At 42.1% G+C, this 17,655-nt stretch overlaps 1 protein-coding gene across 1 annotated transcript in view; it reads right to left on the reverse strand.

The window, feature by feature from the left end:
* Nucleotides 1-17,655, reverse strand: part of FASN (fatty acid synthase) — a 44,328-nt gene that overhangs the window by 11,023 nt on the left and 15,650 nt on the right. The window contains exons 10-31 of the mRNA XM_030506071.1: nucleotides 17,366-17,553; nucleotides 16,379-16,568; nucleotides 14,938-15,032; nucleotides 14,387-14,521; nucleotides 13,887-14,090; nucleotides 12,263-12,378; nucleotides 11,636-11,811; nucleotides 11,098-11,289; nucleotides 10,730-10,810; nucleotides 10,449-10,634; nucleotides 9,959-10,138; nucleotides 9,549-9,752; nucleotides 7,877-8,187; nucleotides 7,347-7,736; nucleotides 5,237-5,401; nucleotides 4,929-5,047; nucleotides 4,670-4,824; nucleotides 3,666-3,869; nucleotides 2,502-2,652; nucleotides 1,844-2,022; nucleotides 1,140-1,259; nucleotides 863-985 (exon numbers count right to left, since the gene is read on the reverse strand). Coding sequence (XP_030361931.1) covers nucleotides 863-985; nucleotides 1,140-1,259; nucleotides 1,844-2,022; nucleotides 2,502-2,652; nucleotides 3,666-3,869; nucleotides 4,670-4,824; nucleotides 4,929-5,047; nucleotides 5,237-5,401; nucleotides 7,347-7,736; nucleotides 7,877-8,187; nucleotides 9,549-9,752; nucleotides 9,959-10,138; nucleotides 10,449-10,634; nucleotides 10,730-10,810; nucleotides 11,098-11,289; nucleotides 11,636-11,811; nucleotides 12,263-12,378; nucleotides 13,887-14,090; nucleotides 14,387-14,521; nucleotides 14,938-15,032; nucleotides 16,379-16,568; nucleotides 17,366-17,553 — 3,864 coding nt within the window. The remainder of the gene's footprint in view (nucleotides 1-862; nucleotides 986-1,139; nucleotides 1,260-1,843; nucleotides 2,023-2,501; nucleotides 2,653-3,665; nucleotides 3,870-4,669; nucleotides 4,825-4,928; nucleotides 5,048-5,236; nucleotides 5,402-7,346; nucleotides 7,737-7,876; nucleotides 8,188-9,548; nucleotides 9,753-9,958; nucleotides 10,139-10,448; nucleotides 10,635-10,729; nucleotides 10,811-11,097; nucleotides 11,290-11,635; nucleotides 11,812-12,262; nucleotides 12,379-13,886; nucleotides 14,091-14,386; nucleotides 14,522-14,937; nucleotides 15,033-16,378; nucleotides 16,569-17,365; nucleotides 17,554-17,655) is intronic.

Consider the following 17,655-nt stretch of genomic DNA (forward strand, 5'->3'; position numbering starts at 1 on the left):
GAGTTAGGAGAGGAGTGGCTGAAGAGCAGCCCTGCAGAAAGGGACTGGGGAAGGCTGGTTGGCAGCAGGTTCAATAGGAGCCAGCAGTGTGCCCTGCAGCCGAGAGGGCAAACCGCATCCCGGGGTGTGCCAGACACAGCAGAACCAGCCGGGCAAGAGGGGACTGTCCTGCTGTATTTAGTGTTGGTGCAGCCTCAAGTGGAGTTCTGTGTGCAGTTCTGGGCCCTTCAATTTAAAAACAATGGGAAGGTACTCAAATGTGCAGGTCTCTTCCAACTGGAACTATCACATTCTATTCAAAATGGCACAGATACTTAGTGAAACAACAAATTAAGGTTCTCTCAAGATCAGGTTCTCTGTAGTTATCTCAAAAATTCCAATAACTTTCACTAATTAAGTTTACCCAAAACAGAGGGTAAAACTGCAGCTTGTGGAGCTATGAACTTCATTTGCCAAGTTTTACAGTGCACTCATCTATTACAAATGGATATGTGACATCCCGAAAAGTTTCTAAGTCAAACAGACCTACAAAATCTATAACGTAACAGACACAGTGGTAAACAGTGCCATGTGAAATAAATGCTGTTTCATACTACTTTCCTATTCAAACACTGTGGGCAACATGTCCTACACTGATTTTAAACAAAGACTTTGAGGAAAATAATTATTTTGCAGGTTTTATGCTCCTCCAAAAGGTATTTGTTGAAAGACTACATAAATCGTTAGTGATAAAAGTGAAACAAGTATTCCAGCTAAAAGCTTCTCTAAGTTTGAAGATCGGTCTGTGTTAAGATAGCATACAGGTTGTGATGCCATGTTTGCTTAAACCTAAGGAGATCTGTTTCCCAATGCCCCACCTTACCAAGCTGACTGTTGTTAGACAAATCAAATTTGCCTATTTCCAAAAAGCGCCCATGTTGAGCAAGACAACGCAAACTGGCTTGGAGCTTCTCTTCTGCCAAAGAATTTAACACGAGGTTCACACCTGCAATGAAAGGAGAAGCAACTATTTAATAAACTCAACTCTGAACTCTGCTGAGAGCCTAACCCGGCTTTCTAGCGACTCATTTTGTCTTTAGAAAGCGCAACTGCATGAGGCATAGCTGACAAAAGGAGGAAAAAATATTTCTTGGTCTTACCTTTTCCATTAGTAAGTCGCAGTATATGTTGCTCAAAGGTAGTATTTCGGGAGCTGGCAAAGCTATTAGCATCCAGCTGTGGGAATCTTGCTTGGAGATACTCACGCTTCTCAGTGGAGCCTGAAAGTAGAAGAAGGGCTGAATGATGTCAGTACTCTTTTTTGTGTGTGTTTGTTTTTTTAAATGATGAAACAGCCCATTTTCATCTGCACGTTTTCTCCCCAAGGACTACGTCTGAGCAGCTGTCAAGCACTTGTTTCAAAGCTCTCAGGCTCTCAAGGTGTCAAACCTTAGGACAAAGGCTGTCTAGTTATTACTGCTCATTTATGAGCTAGAGCAAGGACTAGAAACAGACCAAGCCTTGCAATGGATAGACATTCTCTGACCACATTACTGAATTTGAAATGAAGTAGCCTTCATCTTCTTCCATACTTTCATCATATAGTGTATGGAGGTATATAAATTTGTCTGTGCTGTTGAAGTTTCAAGCACAGTCAGTAGCTGTATTTACCATGTATCCCATTTTCAGTCTAGAAACCAGATCAGTTATAGAGATCATATTGGAGGAAAAAGTACATATATAAATATGTATTTTTATATATACACACACACAATTTCCTCTCTCATGTATTATTATTTCCTCTCTCTTATATATATAAATTTTATTTTATTTTCCTCCATGACACTGGACCCTCAGTACTCACCTACAGTAGTAAAGACATGGCAGCCCATGCTCAGGGCAATAGCAATGGCTGCTTGGCCAACACCTCCTGAGCCAGAGTGAATAAGGATACTCTCACCCTTCTTCATACCACCTCGAACCACCAAAGCATAATAAGCAGTAGCATAAACCACAGGTACTGAAGCTGCTTCTTCCAGAGTCCTAAGCAGCAAAGTGAAAGAGAAAAGGTATCCTTAGCCTTAGAAAAGACTACTATATTCTCCTGATGAAATTGGCTTTCCTTCAATGGGAAGGTTAAACTGCTGAGATAGCTCATGTATACACCAGGATTTTGGTGTTGGTTATGTTACTGCTTAGTTACCAAAATATTTTTGCAGAAGGATGAAACTCTTGGCAGCTGTGGTAGTCTGCTGCATGACTGAGAAACATTTACACTTTTTGATCTAAGGGCCTAAGACAGAGATGAGAACCTATGCAAGCCACTATACAAAAACTAATGCTCAACTCTTGCAGTGAATCTAAGCCAAATCCTATAGCTGCTCAGGAGACTGCAACTCTGTTATCATTTCTCAGAGGGGAATCTACCCACTGTGCAGTAATCTGGTCTGATCAGGGCTGTCATCAGCCTCAGGCAGGAAGGCAAATCTTAACCACATACCAGAAGACAGAAGCTGACCTACCAGGTTTTAGGCACCTCCCATAGAAACCTCTTGTCACAGTCCACCACTGTAGCCAGCCCCTTTGCTGGCAGCAATCCCATCACCCTTCTTCCAGCCAGGTCCCGTCCTGAGAACTCCATGCCCAGCATGCACTGCTGCAAAGCCCAGTTACCTGAAAGAACATTATCATCTTTTACAAAGGCTATTTCTCTTCTAAAAATCCTTGGTCAAGAATTTTTAGGGCAAGAATGTCTTACCACAGTAGGCCCTGAAAGTTAGAACCCCTAGACAGAAAAAGTGCTGGGATTTGTCTACTATGCACGCAGTTTGTAAGCCACCATAGTTAATTTCTCGCTACAAAAGTAGCAGAAAAGGACTTGGTCTCATTAAATCTTACTCTTTATCCTTGATGATACTGCTTCAAGTTTCCAGTTTTCACCTGAGAAATGTCATGGAAACTTCTTGTTTCAGAAGCAATTTTGTTCCTCCAAAAAAGAATGATACATAAACTAGACAGGATGATCACAGCAAAAATATATTGCAATACCTTATTCTTTTGCAAACACTAACTTTTTAGGCAGAGACTAATCTCAAGTCATGAAAGGAAATCAGGCCCTAGCCAAGTCACCCATAAGAATCTCCAAATGCACCTTTTACACATTTGACCCCCTCTCCTTTAAATAGAGCTTTAAAACCATTTAACAGACGTTGCATTAATTCTTAACTCGCAGTGAGGCAAGATATTATCACCTTCATTTTGTAGACTGGAGACTACTTCACTTTGCATTTTTCTCCCCTAAAAGCAAACCATGTCCAGTAGTATGGCAGCACAAAACTTCAACATTTTCACTGTGGCATGTACCTTGCCCTTCTCTGAAACCTCCGCCAAGTTTTTTCACGTCACACTTGGTATCTACGCAATGGGGCTAGTAGTGTTTCCTCACAGCAAGGCTTATTAGTATTGCCACATGAAAAAATGGGACTGCAACTGGAAGTAGAACTTAGAGGAGTTTTTGGATGTACTGCAGCAGGATTATACTTCCTTTTCAAAAGTATGTTTTTGTGCTAAACAAAGCCTGATACACACTTTACCCAATGCATAACTAACATTCAGGAGATTATGTGAATAAATTTTAGAAGAGTAATAGAAAAACCACATTTTCTTCTAGTGTATTTTTAACTCACCAGGAATAGCATCTGGAGAAAGCTTTCCTGTGGCCAGCATAATGTCCCGGAAGTTGAGAGATGCATAATAGACTTTGCAGAGTTGAACATTGGGATTCGTTGTGTGGAAGTGTTGAAGTGGGGAGACAATCCAACGAAGAGATGAGAGGTCTCCACGAGTCAATACATTTACATAGGCATATTCTGTCAACTCTTGAGGTTGTGCTGCAGAAGAAGGAACAATTTCAGGTCCAGAAAAGGGTAACAAAGCTGGTGATAAGTCTGGAGAATAAGTCTTATGAGGAATGGCTGAGGGAACTGGGGGGGGGGTTTAGTCTAGAGAAGAGAAGGCTCACGGGTGACCTTACTGCTCTCTACAACTACCTGAAAGGAGGTTGTAGTGAGGTGGGGTCGGTCTCTGCTCCCAAGTAACAAGTGACAGGACAAGAGGAAGTGACCTCAAGCTGTGCCAGGGGAGGTTTAGATGGAGATTAGGAAAAATTTCTTCCCCGAGAGGGTGATCAGGCATTGGAACAGGCTGCCCAGGGCAGTGGTGGAGTCACCGTCCCTGGAAGTGTTCACAAACCATACAGATGAGGCCCTCAGTGATATGGTTTAGTGGTGGCCTTGGCAGTCCTGGGGTAATGGCTGGACTTGATCTTAAAAGGTCTTTTCCAGCCTAGTTGACTCTACGATTCTACAATAAGAACTTTACACACATTCATACAGGCACACACCTTCCAGAATGAGTAAACGCCTTGTGTAATTGCTACCTCCTCTTCCATTTGCTCTCCAGAATGCCCTTTCTTACCCTGCAATACTACACATACTCTAAAGGCCCTGTCCCTCTTGCTGGCACCAGAGTATACTACTGTTCACTCTGAGCTGGAGCAGAAGAATTCCAAATTATCCATTTAAAAATTAATAATAAAAATAGTTGTAGCAACAGTAGCTACTAATTTTCAATTTTAAGTTCATTCAGACTCAAGACCCTGAAAATGACCCTCAGACCTAAAAGGCATTACCTTGCTCCAATGGGAGATGCCGGAAGGAGCCCCACTTTCCATCACGATACACATTCATCACAAGGTCCCTCTGAACAATCTTCTGCATCTCCAGGGAAGAGAGACTTGTGGGTGGGACAGCTGATGAAGGGTTCAAGTTGGAAACAAACACACATCTAGAAGCCAAGAGTTGTCATTTTATTTGTTTTGCTATAGCCTAAAAAGAAGCTAACACAAAGTATCTCACCTCCAACTGAGACTCAAAGGCATGCTTACAAACCTGATTCTGTGGCCTTCTGCTTCAAGGCGGAGACAGTTCACCATTCCCAAGATTCCAGAGTTCCCACAAGTGGTGGCAGTCAACCACACAGGCTGCTCTGATGGGTCAGCCAAGATCTCCTACAGGACAAGCCCCAAACTGTTTTACTAGGAACCACAGAAAGGAAATAGCCCTCACACCTTAAGGCAGAGATGAGTCACTTCTATTTTAAGAAAAATAACTGAACATACACTTCTAACATGGCTAAATATCTCATTTAAAAAATGTAATGATTTAGAAATTCAGATACTCAAGACACAAACTCTCACCTTTAAGGATTCAACCCACATAAAATGGGTCTCATCTACTGGCAGAAAAATGGGTGTTTTGGCAGGGGCTTGCCGGCGACACAGGAAAATAACTGAGCCAAAGAACGATTTCTTCATAGCAACCAGATTCAGTGAGGCTTTGCTGAATAAGCCCTCCCACTGTGCCTGTCAAATCAGGTAAAACCAACCATTAACAGCAAAGTCAACTAAAAATACAAGTCACATCTATACTTCATGTTGAGTCTCCTCAAAGACGGCTTTTTGATGAACAAAAGGCACCGTCCATCTCTTTCTTGCTTTTGCATGAAATCTGTATGGTCTCAGTATAAATACATATTTGATTAACATAATAGCATTTCATCCATATCTAGACTACTCCTTCCCTAAAAGATCCTCGGAAAGCAGTAGTACAAGTATCTGGAAGCCCTGGTTAGGGAACTAGTCTTACCACACTACCAGGTGTGCAAAAAGCAGAGCGGTGACCATGCTGTCAAATCCCATAGGATATTGAACGTGTCTAGAATTTAATTCCAGCAGTAAGGCACACTTCCACAGTAAACCACAATATACAGATTCCAACACAGAAAATAATAGAAGTGGAAACACTGAGCTTAGAAGTTACCAGCCTACGTCACATAAGCCCTGTCTGCAACAGAAAAACTAAAGAGTGACAGAGGAAACATGAAGCATTTACACACTTACTTAAGTTAAATGAAATGGCATTTCAGAAAAACAATTATAATGCACATATACGGCATATCCAGAAACACTGAAGCTCCACTGTCTGAATGAAATACAGATGACTGCAGGCTCTTAGAAAAGCATTCATTTTCATATGCCAGGCACAAAACAGCAGATTTTTACAGCATAATCCCTTCTATCAAGGGCTAGGGACAGCGTCACTATCTAGAAAACTTCAAGAATTATATTAAGTCCTGCTCACTCTTGCCTGTGTCATATCATTTTCCTTAGAGAAGGTGCATTCAACTTGCATGTTTCTTATCCAAGGCATTTGCTAGTATCAGGCTAGTGACACTTATGACAGATATAGGTTTTAAGTTATCAGGTTCAGTAGCACCTCAGCATCTTCTTTTTATCCTTTTACCTTCACTGGGTAAGATGCAAAGCTGAGAAACTTACCCTTTCTTTTCAAATCTCCTTGAAAACCTTTGCAAAAAGTGAACAGCTGAAATCCAGGTCATTGCAAAACTCAAAACCCAACTACTACACTCTGGAATTATAGATAAAAAAGTTAAACTATTAGAAGTGCTACTCTCTTCTTACTCCAAAAGAAGAGATGAGAGGCTATAGCCCCTCAAACTGGGAAGAATGCATGCGTCCCATAGAGGGGCCACTTCCCATTACTGCTTAAGTCTAACAGCTGCCGAGTGAAGGTGATGTCCCAGTTCCTACCCCTACCCTAGCCATTCAATCTCCCCCTCTTGTGCCAGCATTGGCATTAGTTCATCTGCACGATACACTGGTTTGCAGATATAGAGCGGACGTGCTGTTGCCCCCCCACCTCAAGGGCTTATTTTGCTGTATCTCATTATGGGACCAGATAAAGTGGGGATGAAGGCAAGGAAGGAAGGGGAAAAAAAAACCAAAACAAAACCAAAACACAACCCCACTCCCCTCCCCAAAAAACTTTTCTTTGTGGGAGCACTTCAGTGTTAGAACTTCACCAGTTTGTAATATCTCACTCCCAGCAGTGATACCAAAAGGAAGAGAGATAGTCTGACACTGAAGATTTTAGGATGCTACAGTGATAAAGCTGTACCCCACCCAACAATGCAGCACATTATTTTAGCTATAAAGGAGTTGTTCTGGCCAGTGTTTTCATACAGATTATACAGATACACAAATGACAAGGAATTATTTCCAATGCATTAAGAAAGGCTTTCCTGACTGAACTCAGAGTTTACTCTGCCAACCTAATATGTGGAAATTCACAACTCTGTTTTGAAGAAGGGTTTATTACATTTTCCTGCAGAGGGCCTCAGTGGAAAGTCATGTAGGTGACACCTACTCAACATTCACTACAAGAGCATGTTCAAGCAGCAGACTCCAGACTATCCACAGAAATTATCTGTCCTTCCACAAGGCTTACCTCACTCAGGAAGCTGTGTTTCTGCTGTAGATCTGGACTTGTAAGGAAACTGACAATTTCTCCAAAAGTTTCTCCTTTAAGAAGAGTGTGTAGCAAAACAAACCCTCCTTCTTTCACTGCAGCTGCCAAGTTAGAGAGAATTTCAGTGGTGTTCCCTAAGACAGTTGATAAACAGTTGTATACCACCAGGTCAGCATTGGCAAGATCTCCAGAGGGAAGGCAAGATGGATCCCACTGGCTAACGGAAACTCCAGCATCTTGTAGCTCTGTTTCACTATCTGAAAGAGTTTTCAGCATGCGGTCAGTGGCAATATAGTCCACCTGCAACAGGGGCTGAGTATTCAGAATACTTTTGATGCGAGAGAAGAGGCGGCCGCTTCCTGCAAGAGCCTGTGAGAAAAGAAAAAGAGGAAACCAAGTTGAAACATGAATGATATCCAGAATTACAACTGGAACAATAGAAGTACACATCATGATAGAGGAAGGCCTGGAAACACTAGCTATGATTCCATTCCAGGCTTCCAGCTAACCTCTACTATCTTCATTCTGTGACTGGTCATGTTCTCCAATGCCACACCAAGGCAAGTCTTCAACTCTGAAGAATCTAGCAACCCATTGAGAAGAGGGTCATCCTGGAAGTGCATTTTCTCCTGAGTCACAATCTGTTCCAGCTCAGAAGAGAGGTTTCCGTTCAGTTCCAGACGGCATATTTCGGCAAGGATATGCTGAAGGCCCTTCTGTATGGGTGAGGACTCTGCAGCAGCCACTGCAGTTTTTAGTCCAGGGATGACTAATTTGACCCCATGCACTGCCACCTTAGCCTGTACGTTCTGGATCAGATCTACGGAATAGAAGGGGAAATAAAACAAGAGTCAAATTTTCTGAAGATTTTTCTTTTCCTCTTTGCCTCCATTTGCTACACTAGCTAATCAGCACCACAAATCACAGCATCTTCTATCGTTAGCCCAACCACAAAGACATGGTGCATGATCCAGTACATTCATATTATTATGTATCGTCCAGTAGTTGCAGCCCCAAACAGGAGGCTTTGTGGCAAGACAGGATAAACCACCAGAATTACCTGTAGTGAGACTGACTCAAAGAAGGCAACTAACAGAAAACTTCTGATTTAGGGAGTCATAGAAAGAAATTGTTATGTTTCCACAGAAGCAAAAATACTAAAATGCTTTTTTGCCTTGTAACTAGATGGAAAAGAACTTATCCTGACTGAGACCAGAAACAGCAATATGAAAAATAAAAATTCCACTACAGCATACATAAAGAACTTTGGGAGCAGTATTTGGACACTGAAGAAAAAGAGAAATCTTTAAAATTTATTGCCAAATCAAAGGATGAGCGCGAAGACACTTTACCAATACAGAATGACAACATTGCCGTCTCAAGATATAACAAAATTCATCATTAGAGTAAAACTGTCAAAATATTAGTAATTTCCCTCCCCTCCTTTGATGAAAAGCCACTTAAAGTGATGAGCTGAGTGGATGCCTCCCCATACAAAGAACACTGTACTAGGCTACCAGTTTCACAATAGACTAAGTTCATCCTATTCTTGCAGCAAACACAACCTTTTTTTTGCCATGCCTCACTAAACCACTTTATCCTTCCTTGGATATGCTCTTGTGCCCACAGCCAAATGGGAACAGACATGTAAGCTTACACATCTCAGCAGGTTGCAGGGAAAAACAAAACAAGCAAGCTAAAGCTGAGTAAGTAGGCTCTCCTGTCAGTGTTTGAAGCAACTAGGCTGGGTTTCTCCTGAAAGATGTTTTGTGTGCCTCTGCTTGCTGAGGGGGTTGTGCCGTTTGACACCACATTGACTGTTGTTATAGAAGGGTAGATGCCCCTCCCCACGGCTTTACTCCTAACACATATTAGATCGTAGAATGGTTTGGTTTGGGGGTTGGAAGGGACCTTAAAGATCATCTAGCTCTAACCCCCCCTGCCACAGGCACGGACACCTTCCACTAGAGCAGGTTGCTCAAAGCCCTGTCCTTCTACTTCAGCTAGAAGTAGCTTTTAGCTTCTAGCAAGTGTACAGACATAGGATCCCTGTTGAAGTCTTATACAGAGAGCAATACTTTATTTCTTGGATATTGTGAATTAGTCTGAGAGAAGCTGCTCATGTATTTCTGTCAAGCTGGATGTCTCCCCTAGTGTGACAAGAAAACAATCCCACTCTACCTTTGCAGCGGTCCAGGTAGGCACAAAGATGGACACTGGAAGACAAACAGTTACTCTCGGTATAGGGCACAAAGCAGAATTTTTCCAGGGTGGGAGGGATCCGTTCCTGCTGTCGCCGTGGTGCAACAGAAGCATGAAGACCATTGATCTGAACACCTCCTGCTTTAAGGCTACCAAGACAGGGGTCCACAACAACATCAAGAGCTGAAAGACAGGAAAGAAATGTAAGTTTTCATCAAATACTACAAGCATTTTATTCAAAAGTGCTATGTCAGACTTTACAGAAGCTGCAGAATAGCTTGGAAACCAAGAGGCGCCCCCCAAAGTACATCCTGCTTCTTAAGAAGTCATACACTGATCCACACAGCAGTCAAAACAACTAATAAAAGCCCAAGCTTGAGAGACATTACCTTCTACATTGTCCTGGTATTGGCACACCTTCTCTTGATGCAGCACTGCATCAATACACACTGAGCGAATCCTGGTGGGTAAGCGCAGACTGCGCCCACTCTTAGCTAAGACCATCATGTGTAGCAGGGTGTCAAGGAAGGTCACCCAGTTCCCATTCCAAAGAACTTTCCCTGTGCTTGCTGCAGAAGAAGAGTAAAGGGAAACCTCACTGTGATTTTACCATTCAGCAGATGCCAGAAGTCACTGCTTATCAAACACAAACTCTGCAGTATGTACCCAGCTTCCCCTGTAACCTCTGATAGTCAGTTGCACATTGGAGATAACAGCTTTCCCAGTGCTCTGCCAGAACTCTTGGTTGTTCTCCATTATTGCACAAAGTGTAATTACCACAGAAAGCACAGTCAGGTGGACTGTTGATAGAATTAAAAGATCAAATATTCATCATTACTATAACCATGCTCATCATTCTTCTACAGAAAGTAAATTCACCTTCACTATTGCATTCTAGAACACCCTGGAAAGTTGGTCCATAATTATATCCACGCAGATGCAGCTCTTGGTAAATGTCTTCTTTCAAGAGGCCAGACTTTGAGCTCATGTCTGCTTGAGTCTGAAAGTCAACTAGCTGGTTATGGAAGTTCTTCAGAGCAGTGTTTTCTAGGAGGAAAATCTTCCCTGATGGGTACAATGGCAAGAGTAAGAATCACCAAATGTTCATACATAATGGATTTTAGTAGGATAGGGCATACACTTACACTTCTTTGACTTACCACTCACAGTCAAATTCCCATTCCCTGACACCTCAAAATAGTGGGAAGCAGGCATGAGTCTTACTTCCAGCTGTACTGATCCTGTAAGAAACATGGAAGAAAAGACAAGATTATAAGATCATTCATTGCTACCATCCTCAAGCAGAGCCTTCTCCTTCACCATTTCCAGACTCAACACACACAACATGTAATAAAGATGACCCTAACATGTACTACTTGAATAAAGAAGTGAATTCATTGTCAGTTATGTCTCATTCTCTGTAGTCTTCTTCCTGTGTTCCTCTTCACTTTCCCCTTGCATTTCTTTCCTCCCCCTGCCTTCACCTTCATTACACAGTTTGGCAGTTGTACCAGCACTCCTCACTCACCCTTTTTGGGAAGGACAGTTGCCTGGTGAATTGTGACTTCTTCAAACGTAACAGCCATTTGCTCCATAGCCATGCCAACAGACCGTGCCAGAGTTTGCCAAGCCAGTACCAGGTATCCGGTTGCTGGGTACAGGACTCTGCCATCAATGCAGTGATCGACCAGGTAGTGGTCAGGAGAGTCAGGACTCACATCTGTCAAAGAATAAAGAGCAGAATGAAAATAATAAAGACACCCTAATAAAGAGATATTTTCCCCTCAATGTCTGTAAGAGGTTCTAATTGTTCCCCCAACTATCCTGCCTGGCGACATGCAGCTATTAAAACTACTGAGAGTCTGAATCACGAATGTTTCCTGCTCTATTCATATTCTTTCATCCCACTTCAGAAGCAGATCCAGTCTTTTTCAATCCAAATCAAATATTATGAAGATGGCTTCAAAAATGCTGCTTTGAGTATCCTTTTTCCTAGTTTTATAGGAGAAATGCAGATGGAAAGCGAGAAAGAAAAACAAACCAACAGAACAGACAGGCAAACACACCAATACTGTAGATTGAAGCAGATGCAGAGCCTTTGGAACCTGCTGGAAAGTCTTCAGCTTTTGGAACATCCCAGTCCTGGCTGTGGTCCCATTTGATGTATGGAGAAATAAGGGGTGTCCCCACTGGGACAGGGTATTCCACAAGTGGGAACAAGTTATTTCCAAGAACATTTATCCTAGGAAGACAAAACGGATCAAGACAATGTGTCTGGGGGAATGGGGGTGTGTGGAAACTGATCATAATACTTTAGAGGTCAGAGAGTAATTGGTCTTGGGCTCCACATCTGAGATTTTGCCAGGAGCACCATGACCACTTACTGCAGAGAAATTTGTAATTTTAACAGTCTACAAGAAGCCAAGCTTATTTCCAAGAGCTAGTTTCAAGTTTCTAGGCCCCTAAGATGGGATTCCTCTTTAAAAGGCATCTTCCCATCCCGAGCAGTCTCTAACCCAAGGCAATACTTCATAAATGAGAATGTTAAATATGTAAAGCACAGATGTAAACTCCGTTTTTCCAGGTTTGTGGAAGGAGTATTTCAATCCTTGTGAAAACATGCATGCTAGGAAAGAATTTAAGTTTCTTCTCTAACCGATACCCCTCTCACCCTCCTCGCTTAGTCTCCTTACCCAGTTAAATGAATCTTTCCAGTCTGTGTTAGGAAGAACTCCAAATTATTTTTGTGTTCTTTCTTCATCAAAGGCAGAATGGTGCAAGTTGGTTTCAAAGTTCTCCTCAAGATAGCCTGGTCAAGTAGAGTCCATAATCACTGGTGGAAGGCATCACTACTATTTTGTCTCTGAATTTTTCTCTATAAATCTCAAACCACTTCTGTTTCTGTGCCAAGAGTTGTGTGCTAGGTGCTGGAATGTGCACCATTTTAATAGGGAAGAGGAAGGCAGCACAGCACCCTTCCAGCACCCCAAGAAGTAGAGCATCTGGTAAAGCAGAACCTATGTAATATTAGTGAAATTCTGCCAAAACACAAATCTCCCTTTCCCAAGCAGATTGTCAAGTAGAATCAAAAGCTGCACTTCGAGAACTGCAAGATCACTCTCTTAAGCCTCCCACTCACACCCCTCACACCCTCCCCAACTTAAGCCCTTACTCTCAGGAGCCACTTGCAGTCTGCAGCATTCTAGTTTGAACATCTCACTCAACTTGTAACTTCTCTTCAATTTGATACCATGGTCTTTAAATGAGAGAAGGAAGGGAGGGAAGAGAAAACCAGAACACTCTCAAACCCAGCTGATGTAGTCTTTAGTCACTTCCATTAGAGTCCAGAATTGTATAATGATTTTAACATGAAGTGTATAATCTTTTTATTGAGAAAAAGATCTGCCCAATTTAAAAGCTCTGCTCTGATTCTCCCTCCAAGTCACTTTCAAAGCATAAATAAGACTAACATGACATAATAAATATACCCTGACTGGAACTCAGCAGCACTGTATAACTATTAAACTTGATTCACAATTAACTATGATTCTTCTTAAGACTTCTGTCCTCTTGCGTGCCACACACCAAATAAAAAAAGACCGAAGTCTTAAGTGATAGGCACAAGACCACAACACTGATCTTGTAGAGCAAGTGCATCCTAATGCACCTTGTGTTCTGCATCCTTTACTATGAAGCTAATTCCAAAAAGATCAATTTTTACAGGGTGAGGAGAAAGGAATAATGATCTAATCATTAGGGAAAGGAGTTTATGAAGCAAGCAAGCTCCCGTAATCTCAGGCTACTTGGTCTGGAGGAGAAAACACCACTGCAAGCCACCAACTTCTAAGACAAGAACCTCAAACCAATTCAGTGTATAGATGGTGATTACAGATTTTGCATAGAGGTGGCCTGTTAGTCTTTAATCTCTCCCCCACCCCAATTTTTGCACACATTCTCCATTAGATCTAAACAAGGAAGTGCTTTTCTTACTCACTGTACATTTCAGAGAACTATCAACTATCTGAAATGCATGGCAATGAATAAAGCAACAATATGAATGACTGGATGGGGAAGTGACAGTGTGTTGGGACTATTTTTTTTTTGTTAATAGTAACATAAACCACCCTCGCACCCCCATCAAGAAAATGTTAGAACTGGGAGACACTCAAAAGTACTAGACGGAAAAAGTGTTCCCAGAACTGGGGAGGGCAAAGGGAAGAGGAGAAGCAGCTGTATTCCCTAGTCCTCAGACCCTCAATCTCCTTCATGCAGCAGCATATCAATATAACATCATACCAACACAATCAAAACCAATACCTGTAAAAGAGCATGTGGAGCAATCTCTACTACAACAGCATTCTCTGGAACATGTTTCAGACCATCGTGGAACAGCACTGGATTCACTAGGTTGTTCACATGATACTCTGCAGAGCAACTCCTAGCCAGATCACTCTGCCACTGACATTCAGGGATAGAGGTACTGATCCACCGTGCTGAACGAGGTTTAGGGTGTGGAATGACCTACAGACAGACGAGGAAGGGGGACAGGAGGAACACTTACATGTCATAGATAACAATAAGGCAAAAATCAAGCAGCCCCTTCTTTTTGCAGGCCATTTTTCTCAGCTTGATTGCTCAGGATATCCTTCTGCTTGAGACCACAGGACTTCAAACCTCAGGTCTCACCGAGGCCTGCAAGCTTTTCAAGAGATTTTGTTCTCCTCCTAAAGAAAGGAGCCCCTTAAGCTCAGCATCACATACACCCAAATCCAAACGCGCGAGTGCAAGCCATGTGAGCCATAGTTTGGCAATATTACCTTTTTCAGGGCATTGAGCAGCACTGGTGCAATAGATGCCATGTAATAGGAATGATATGCGACTCCAGCACTGCGCACCTCCTTTGCAAACACACCCTCCTGTTTCAGTTTAGCTACAAACTCATTCACAGACTCCTAAGAAGAAGAATATAAGTGAAGTAAAATAAAAGCTCACAGTGTATTTGGGATCTGTATGAGTCATGGTACTCCCTTCATGGCCTTCATCACTTGCCACTTAAGGGGAGCCGTATCTGGGATGAGATTATTGCCCTTCTCAGTCTTACAATAATGTCACCATGCCCACGGCTATAAGACTATTCAGTGTAAAGAGATCTTCTATGACTAGCTTACTGAGGTACTATCATTACTTCCTCTCACAGAACATTTGCATGTTTAAGTTTATATGAAGCACCATGTCCCCTCCCATCACGTTAATCTAGCTCCCCTTTGCAAGCAGCTGAGCTTTAACTCAGCTTCAATCTTTCTTCAAACCAGAACTTCACGAGTCCCAACCACAACTTCACTATGCATCTTAACAGTTCCTTGCTCACCAGAGGCCCCGAAACAGTAACAGTATCTTCTGAGTTGTGACAGGCTGGTACCACATTTGGAGGACAGCATTGCTTACATTCCTCCCATGTCAGACCTGCAGAAGGAAGACCTCAGGACAACACAAGTGCATCTAGCAGTGAGCCTCGTAAGGCGAGGCAATCTTAACTACACAATCACTGCACTTAACTCAGCATTTTGCAAAACTGGGAAGGATTCTTCAGATGGACATTGCTTTAATATGACATTTATCACTGTGATATTGAGCACAAGAACAGAGGACTGTATCTTTGTACCATCCCATTAAGGGATGGGGTGGGAACCCACACACTTTTGAAGAAGCTACAGAATTAGTTGTTTTATCTTGCCCTTAGCAATGAGAGCTAGAGAGACACAACATATCCATAGAAATTGATAACTCTAGCGGCTTAAACTAGCATAACATCTGCAGCATCTGGTCCTATAGTACACTGATGCAAGTCACAGGAAAAACAACTTGAACTCAACATCATATTATTAAAAATACATTAGATGCAGCACTCTGAGATAAGTTCTGTGATAAGAGTGTCATGTATTTGATACCAAGGGAAGAAAAGCTAAATTAGGTAGGTAGTCCTTTGTAACATTAATTAACGTAAGAAGCCTAGGATTATAACAAGTGACCTAGTCAAACATACTGCATTAGACCTGCAACAGCTTTTCTCTTAAGTGTTTCAGTTTTTTATTTAACACTGTGTCCAATAATAAGAAACAGAACAACATGCTACCAATGAAAATATGGGTTTTGAACATGTAAGTGACCATGAAGCCATGCCACAAAAAAAAAAATGCTGGGTCCAAAGCTCAAAATTTCACCCAATAGTGGGGCAAAACTACACGACTTACAGAAACACTGAGCAAAGCTTTCTTAGGAGAAAGCTTCTTCCCAGGTGCTAGCAGGCCCAAGTAAATTCTAACAGCACTAAGTTCCACTAGCCAGTTGCCCATGACATAATAGTGGCTTACTGGTTCCATGTCTCATTACTCTTGCAGACAGTATCTCTCCTTTTTTTTAAAAAATTTAAATATATGTGTATATACAGACACACACGTATATAAAAGCTAAAACCCCCAGTGCCTCAGATTTTCACCTCTCTTTACAAGATTATTTATCAGGCTTCTGTCACTGGTCACCTATCAATAAATCTCTCAATTTCCACTTAAGTTTTGATGAAATACCAAAATTCTGCTGTATTCCGGGTCAGACATTACTACCATTATATCAACTTAAATATTTAATAACCTGTTCTACATCAGAAGAAAAAGAGGAGGCAACAGCAGCCAAACTTTTACAGACATGACTGTCTCCACCAACACATTTCAAAGCCCTATTTTATCCCAATGTCACACAACAGAGACCAGATGTACTTTTCTGTATCACTCTTTTGGTAAGGGTATACCTACCAACAGCAGCCATTGCTCCTGGGGGCAATTTGGCCTCTTTAACACATCGTCCCCGCCAATAAGCGCCAAGAATGGCTTCTTCCTGACTTAAGCAGTTATCTGCATAGCCACAAGCTAGTTCTCCCACTGAGTGGCCCAAAATCCCATCAGGTTGCAGACCTGCAGCCTTCAGCAAATCAATCTGGGCAATCTGCAGAGAACAGTAGGATTAGTGATTCCATGGCAGAGTAAACTGGTGTCAGGGCTCAAAGGCACACAGAGGTAGTGAGTGCATTACAAAATGGCTTTCTGGTACAGATACTCTTCTTGGTCTTGCTGCATTCTTTTTATTATTATTTATTTATTTATTTTCCATAACTGCAGCTCCAGCCTCATTTCAAATGAATCCCAAGAATCACTGTGTGACTCCAGTACTGTCTGGGTGTCTCCACTATGTAGCTTTCCACTAAGAAGCTATTTCCAACAATGGGAGGTTGCCAAAAGCGTATCTGTACAAAAAAGCAAGACGAGCTTTCCAGATCAGTTCAGAAGCTCTGCCTCTAGTTTTTGAAAAAAGAATTAATCCCACACTGACATTCAGAATTAAAACAGACTTCATGTAGTATCATTTAGTTCATTAGCAGAACAAATTTCAGAAGGCATTCAATGGAAGCCTGTTCCTCAGCACAAATGTTTACATAAAGCTCAGACATTCCATAGTCTTTTACAAGGAGAAACTGCCCCACATTACACACACAGATACACACGCAAATCAGTTCAGATCAGTACTAGTCCAAGCATCTTGCAAGTGACAGAGCCCAAAACTGTCAAGGGTGCAAGACACTCCCTCCTATCAGAGAGGGATTTCAAACAGCTGCCATTTACTGATTGCACAAAACAAGCTTCCATTAACTACTATAAGGTGTTACTGGCCAAACAGACACACTACCAGAGCATGCTTATGTGGCTTGAGACCACAAGCCCCTTCACCAGTCATTTGAGTCTTACCTGAATAGCAGCAAGTCCAACAAATGCATAGACGGTCTCATCAAAAGTGTTTTCATCTGCTTGCAGAAGCAGGTCTGAGACCTTTAGACCTGTGTTCTTCAAAGCCTCATCTGAGCGCAATATAGACTCGCGAAACAAGTCCAACTTCATAAGGCTCAAGCCCATACCTTTCCACTGAGATCCCATGCCTGCAGGATAGGCAAGGAGAAAGTGAGCTGTAGTAACGCTCCATAAAAGGAGTAGACATCACACACTTGCTTTGGCAGCGAAAGAATTCTAAGAGCAAAACA

Source organism: Strigops habroptila, chromosome 14 (assembly GCF_004027225.2).
Source record: "Strigops habroptila isolate Jane chromosome 14, bStrHab1.2.pri, whole genome shotgun sequence".
NCBI classification, from domain to species: Eukaryota; Metazoa; Chordata; class Aves; order Psittaciformes; family Psittacidae; genus Strigops; species Strigops habroptila.